Source organism: Pteropus alecto, unplaced genomic scaffold (assembly GCF_000325575.1).
Source record: "Pteropus alecto unplaced genomic scaffold, ASM32557v1 scaffold60, whole genome shotgun sequence".
Classification (NCBI taxonomy): Eukaryota; Metazoa; Chordata; class Mammalia; order Chiroptera; family Pteropodidae; genus Pteropus; species Pteropus alecto.
The window spans coordinates 1,058,888-1,066,160 of NW_006430726.1; the positions used below are offsets into that span (position 1 = coordinate 1,058,888).

At 47.9% G+C, this 7,273-nt stretch overlaps 1 protein-coding gene across 1 annotated transcript in view; it reads left to right on the plus strand.

Annotated features, from left to right (window-relative positions):
* The window catches only part of AGBL1 (ATP/GTP binding protein like 1), a 505,804-nt gene that overhangs the window by 3,216 nt on the left and 495,315 nt on the right, over nt 1–7,273 (plus strand). Inside the window, exons 3-4 of the mRNA XM_015593333.1 lie at nt 1,529–1,675; nt 4,763–4,894. Coding sequence (XP_015448819.1) covers nt 1,529–1,675; nt 4,763–4,894 — 279 coding nt within the window. The remainder of the gene's footprint in view (nt 1–1,528; nt 1,676–4,762; nt 4,895–7,273) is intronic.

The following is a 7,273-nucleotide window of genomic DNA, read 5'->3' on the forward strand; positions in this document are numbered from 1 at the left end:
CCAGAGTCAACGGGGCTGATGGGCCTTTGGGCTCTTCATTCTTGTCACCCACCCTCCAGTGACCCCAGCGTAGGAAGAAGTGAGACTCTGGGTGGTAGGAGCTGTCTGTCCTCCGCACCCCTATGCTCCTCCTCACTCTGCTTCCCTCACCGCGGCCCATTTAGAGAGCCGGGTAAGGGCAGCCCCCGCTTATGCGTGTCTGGTGGACACAGGAACGTGAGGCTGGACCTGGTAGGCCGTTAAGCTTTCAGAGGTAAGATGGCGGAGTTGACGTCACTGGAATGAACCGAGTTAACCGGGGCACGCCTCTGTTCGTTCATGTCCACGCGAGGAGCCTGGAAAACACAAGAGTTTTGGACCTTCCAACATTCGGCCAGTTTTCATTTCTATGTCCGCCAGTCCCACAGTGCATGAGAAAGATATAGTAACATCGAATGGCCAGGACCCCAACGAACAACACGCCAAAGCCACAGAGCCTCAGGCTGCAGTTTCAAGTGATACCAAGGACCTTCTGTAGACAGTGCTGCCCTTCGGTGGCGGGGTGACTTCCCCGCAGTCTCCTGAGCGAGGTGACCTCTGTGGGTGAAGCCGCAGGATAGCACTGCCTTTCATTTGTCCAGAGGCGTCCGGAACTCTTAGATGAAACCCTGTGTCCTTCTGACGTAGGTGCTGAGTCCTCGGCTCCATCAGCACAGGAAGCTACTTCTCATTAGGGTGAACACGAGAGGGTCTTCTTTGCTGATAATGTCCCACCCGGTCGGTCACCTCGATTAGGTCAACCACGCCCAGTACATAGAGAATCACCCAGGGCCCCTTCTAAGCTGAAATGTAATCATTGCTTTTGACCTTCTCCTGGGGCAAGGTGTGTGTGGGGGGTGGTGTCCCTGTTCAAAATTATTTTTACTTAAAAAGATCGGCATTCTTCATCCTAGCCCCAGACCCTCTTCTAAACTTTCTAGATAAAATGATGGGGCATTTGTTTCTCAAAGGATTACTCCAGTTGTTTCTATATTTGCCTCCCATTCGTTACTGAAAAAAAATCATTACACCATTGATAATATTATTCCCGATAAGCTATTAATCCCAGTCCCTTTTACACATGATCAGACCTGTAGCAGAGCCATGTTATGGTCCCTCTCCTGTTAAGTATATGATCATCCATAGGCCCGTACGCATACTTATATACACGCATACACAAGTACACACGCAGACGCTGAAGACTCGATAATTCTTCAGGAAAGCGGATTCCAGGCTCCATTTATGACAGATCTCGCAGGTGAAGGCCCCCAGGTTCTTACATATGCCATCCTTTCTCCGTTTCATGCCATACCCCCTTCTCGCCACCGTGCTGGCCCCTTACTTGAGAGCACAACTTGAACACACATTAGTTCAGGAGCTCCCCGGTACGGTTTCTGGGGTGCAGTGAACCAGTCCTTGCTCTGTCTCTAGCTGCGAGGTTGTCTTCCTGCTCCAGGACGATGAGGGTGATTTTTCGTGGCTCGGCTCTCCTCTGCTTTTTGCCCCTCAGGCACAGACAGGAGGATTCGCTACATGATCAGCAAGGGTGGCAGCGAAGCCCTTTTGCAGACGCTGGTGGGCGCAGCAAGGTCAGCTTCTCCAGACTATGACGTCCTCCTGCCCCTTTTCCGACTGCTGGCCAAAGTTGGCCTACGAGGTACCCGCACCCCCAGACCTGAGGGTGACCGAAAGGCCCTTCTGTTGTGGTGGTTATGAGAATAACTTGGGGAGCTTGTGTGGGGGAAGGGCAGGGAGGTTATGGACACTTGGGTGGCAATGGCAGGACCATAGGAGAGGTCACTTTGTTGTCCTGTTGTCAGCTAATCCAAGGTACAGAGCCTAGGATAGGGCATGGGTCATATCGAGGACACCGAGGAGACACTCCAAGGCAGTTTTTTTATCACTTTAAAAATAAAAGGAACATTTCTACAAATATCATCTTACACGGCAGTTCATCGTGTACGTGCATGAGTTTCTGTGGCCGCCGTAATAAATCACCGCAAAGTGAGTGGCTCAAAACACATTTATCCTTTCACAGTTCTGGAGGTCTGAAGTCCAAAATCAAGGTGTTGGCAGGCTTGGTTCTTCCTGGAGGCTCCAAGGGAGAATCTGTTCCGTGCCCGTCTCCCAAATTCTGGCGGTTTCCAGCAACCCCCTGACGTTTCTTGCTGGTAGACACACTGCTTTGATTTCTGCCTGTGCCTACGCATGGTATTCTACTCTGTGTGTCTTTCCTCGTGTCCTCTCCTTCTCACAAGGACATTGGTCATATCGAATTTAGCACCCACCCACCCAAACCTGTATGACCTCATCTTAACTAATGAAATCTGCAAAGACTCTATTTCCAAGTAAGTTAGCATTCTGAGGTTGCAGGTAGACATGCATGTTTTTTGGAGACCGTTTTCAGCCCAAACCGTAAGTCACATAGAAGCGGGGCTTCCCGAGGCAAAGGGAACACGGGGGCCTCCAATTCTTCCCTCTTAGGCTTCACACCCATTTCTCTTTCTCCGTGAAACAGCTTCCTAAATTTCTGGAACTTCTCGGAGCATGGTTTTAGAAGCCTGGGCACTCAGGAAGCCTGCACACATTGCAAATCAGTCATAACAGTTGAACTCCATTTGTGTGCAGAGTCACACAGGTCACAGTCGAGAAGCTTGGGGCCTCTGACAGATGGACCTTTGACGTCCAGTGCCAGCAGTGGCAGCCGAGAGCACGGGGGCTCTGGAGCACACTTTCTTTGCAATGTTTGGGTCTCTGCTTCGTGTCCACTTAACATTCCACACACACACACACAAACAAAACACAAAAAACCGAGACCAAGGTGTCACCCAGCACCTGCATGAGCGAGTTCCAGACAAAACCAGTAAAATTCATTCGTTAGTCAGCAGGTCTTTACAGCATGTCTCCCCAGGCTGGGCACTGTTCTAGGCCCTGAGAATTCCATGGCGACCAAGGCAGATAAAGGATCCTCTCTCGTGGAGCTTGCATTTAAGTAGGAAAGGGCAGAAAGTAAACAAGTAATTCACTAGAGGAGAGCAGATTGTGATAATTTGCCAATGACAGGTGTGGTCAGGGAGAGGTGACATCTGTGCCCAAACTCGAAGGGTAAGAAGTCAACAAAGCAAAGCGTGGGACAAGGGAGCTCTAGCAAAAGGCGCAAGGGACATGGTAGAGACCCTTGTCATCAATAACGCAAGCTAGGAAGTCAGATCTGGGTTTCACACCTGGCCCTGGCACTGATCTGCTGCTTGACCTTGGGCAAGTTCCTTAAACTTTCTGAGCCACTGGGCCCTTGTCTACAAAATGAGAAGGGTCTCAGTACTTAATTCTGGGGTTGCTGTGAGGTTTACGTGAGGTTTCATGTGTCATGTGTTTAGCATGTGGGTCAAGAGGCACGACAAACAAGAATCACGTGAGTTTCATGGGACAGAGATGAAAGACGTTATCAGGTCAGTGGTTTTCAGGTTATACACCTAGATATTACTCTCGTCATAGTTACGTCAACACAACTTCTGTCATCGAGAGATTGTAGTCCTTCACCTTCACATTCAAGTTGCCAGGGGCTGACCTGAACGGAACAGAAATGAGGTTGTCTGCTAATGGAGCCAGTCAGCTATCTTTCTTCTGAAGGGGGTGGGTCATGTGAATTTAGTCTCAATCTCTATGTTAATGTCCTTTGATCCAAAGGTAAATGTTGGTAAACCAGGTTTAGGATATGGCCTCTGATGTACTCATTTCCACCTGTGAAGACTCTGATAGTGACTATATTTCTGCAAAAACAAACATGACAGTTTGTACATCACACTTTGGAAAGGGCACAAATAAATGCAACAGGTGGCATGGTCCCCTGTTATCACAGTGGGAGCCAGGCACACAGAATAAATGGTACTTTCCCCTTATTGTTATTCTTATTGACTAATTATTGAAATCATAACAGTTTACCTGCAACACTAAATGTCAGGTTATTTGGATCAACAATTTAGAGAAATTTGGGGGAAATTTTTATTTTCTTAGTTGTTTTCACTCTTTATCATAAAGTTCTCTGTCACATAGAAAGATGACCTCATGTACCTATCTCTTAGATCTAACTGCCAACATTTTGACATATTTTCTTCACCTATTTATTTTTATTTGAAATATTTTAAAGAAAGCTACAGATAGCATTTTGCTCCTAAATACTTTTGAGTGCATTTCTTTGAAAAGGGATGTTTTCCTTCATAGCCACAACGCTGCGATTACAAATCTAACAAAATAACAATGAGTGCATAATGTAGACTCATTTCGGTTTCTCCCAATGTTCCCAACATAATTTTTATGGACACATTCAAAGAAGCATCCAATCTAGGTCCCTGTATTGCCTTTCAATGTTACATAACTTAAGCATCCTTAGAAGTTTTTGCCCTACTAGACTAGTTCACGTTTGAGGACAACCAGAAATATTCTTACACCTAAGGGGCTGCGAGTCAAACAACCCACCAGTCTTCATATAAATATTATTTATTTGAAGAATAAAGGACCATATGTGCACCCCGAATTAGCTCTTCTGAGCCATCTGGTTCCAGTGGGGACATACATAGTAGCATTTGCTATAAGATCTAAGACATCTCATTGGCTCACGTTGATCACGATTTACCTGATTATCTCCTTCCCACCGTCCACTCTGCCTTCCTCTCTCCCCCACACTCCGTCCAGCCCTCATCACGAACGGGCAGCACAGCTGAGATGGGTTGATTTGTGTCCGCAGATAAAAAGTTTGGAAAGAAGGCCCTGGAGTTGGAAGCCCTTGATGTGACATTGATTCTGGCCAGGAAAAACCTGTCTCACAGCCAGAACCTCCTCCACTGTCTCTGGGCTCTGCGTGTGTTTGCCACTAGTGGTAAGTGACTCAGTTGTGGCTCTCTGGGCTGGGGCTCCTGGAGGCCATGTGGGGGTGCTGTTGGAAAGTGGAGAACAGATGCGGTCCCCAAAAGATAAACCACGAGGAGCCTCATGTGCTGCATGCTGTAGTGGTGTGAAGTTTCTTCTTCATCTCCTCCTCACCCTGGAGGCTGTTCCTAAAGTTAGATGTCAATATTGTTTTCCCTTGGGGACTGCACATTCTAGCACTCCAGGCCTCTCGACTAGTACAGCAAGGGGAAGAAGGCCTATGGCAAGAGAGGGCAGACTTTATTCAATCCTCATCACATGCACAGCACAGTGCGGTGGGTTAACACCTGTCAAGACCGGCCCTCCCGTCACAGAGCTCCCTGCTATGTCCCCGGGGTTGCACGTTGATCATGATTTACCTGATGGCATCTCACAAGGCTTCTCAGCATCGTCTGTAGCTAGCACATGGGCTGGTGCTTATTTACCGTCTCCTGATTTGGAGGATTTCTGATCATCCTCACTATCCTGTATTTAGACTTACCACTTTATGGCCAACAAAAAGAGAACGAAAACTTAGAAGAATGATGTAGTTGCTCGACTTCATGCAGACAGGTCATGCGGGCTGAGAGTCTCACTCCAACGTGTATGTTATTGGACTTTCCACATGGAGACGGTTCCTACTAATCGAGATGCTACACCTCCTATCACACGTCCAAAGAGCACAGGCTTTTATTTCACCTCTCTGAGCCCCTTTCCTACAGAACGAAAGCGATAATTACTTAGCTGTGATGTTCTCTGGAAGATAAAACATGGGCTTCGAGCCAGGAAAACCTGGGTTTGACACTGATTTCTTAAGAGTCCCACGACATGGACACTTAACCTGTTCAACCTGTTTCTTCCTCTGTGAAATTACAGTGGCGACAAACGCTTGGAGACTGGGTAGATGGGATTGTGAGAGTTACATGGCGGTTGCTTGATAGGTTTTAGCATCTCTTAGTCCTTTGAAATAACAGGAAAGGCACACATAAGGGGAGTAAGCAGACGATCCCCCCCAACTATACTCAGAACTACTAAAATAGTAGGTGTGCATTTCATTGGTTCCTTCCATTAAGTTCAGGGGACCCCTAATGAGGAAGTGTTGCTGGCGAATCACGCGATAGGTTCTGGACGCCATGTTCACAGACACGACCTCTGCTTGCACTCATGTATGTTGACCGGAAAATCAAAGAATGCTGATTTTGGGACAGGGTGAAAGGGAAATGTGAGTGAGGAGGTCTGGCTTGGCCTAAAGGACAACTCTCTTTACCAAGTAGACAGAAGGCGTGTCACTCCCACTTGGAGGTCGCCAACAGCAATCTGAAGCATCTCGTTTTGTTTTCCAGTGGAATGATTAGACTGGATAACGGACCTTTCTTTTATCTCTGTTGGTTGTAGAGATCTTGACGAATTCCTTCAGCTCTGAAAAATGCTGTGATTTGCCTGTAGGTGTGAGGAGGTGGCCTTTCATCTCACATTCTAAGACTCCATGTGTCGTACCAACTAACTGTTGCATAAGATATTTTAAAAATTAGACGGCTCATCTCTGTACATTCACATAACTGATGAGAGGCCAGCAGAGTTCATGAGGATTATGGATTGCTGTCTGTTTAGTGAATCGTTAGCCACTGTTATCTGCAGAAGGAGTTGGCCGGAACCAGAATGGGTCGGTGACAGACAGTGAACCCTCAGGCAGCTCTCAGATGGCCAACGGGGATATTTATAGAGCTGCCGCGGGCCTGACCTTGGCAGGCACCCCACATGGAAGAACTCAGTGACACTGTCTTGTCGTTACCCTTCCCCAATTCCAAGTCTAACGTCGTCCATGTTGGGATCCACGCTCAACACTCTCTCCTCCCTAATTCTGCTTCATACTAGAAATTTGGCGAATTATTTGCCAAGAGATGGCTCCAGCCTGTTGTTTTCTCAGTTTTAGAAGTAAGGACCAAGTTAGGAGCCATGAGAGTGGAAGATTGATGGGCAGGGCTGGGATGCCAACTCCCTGAATTTTGATCCAGGCAGTTACTGCCCGTGCTGGCCTCGGGAGGGACATGTGCCCAGAGGACGTGCCAGCAACATGCGGTCTTCGTGAAGGCGGAGCTGTCCGCCTCGGTCTTGCTCTGGTGGACTGTACTGGGGTGAACTGTACTAAAGCCCGCAGATCTCCATGTGATCTCCTCTCCTGCGGCTCGGAGGAAGCCGGCATAAGCCCCCTTCGTTTCTCTCTCCCTGCTTCTCCGTGACGCTGGTTTCTATTCATATTTCCCCGATCCGTTCTGGCTCTGCTCTACAGCACCAACGCCGTCTCGGAGAGAGAAAAAAAACAGTCCTACCTTCAAAGATAACCTCGTCG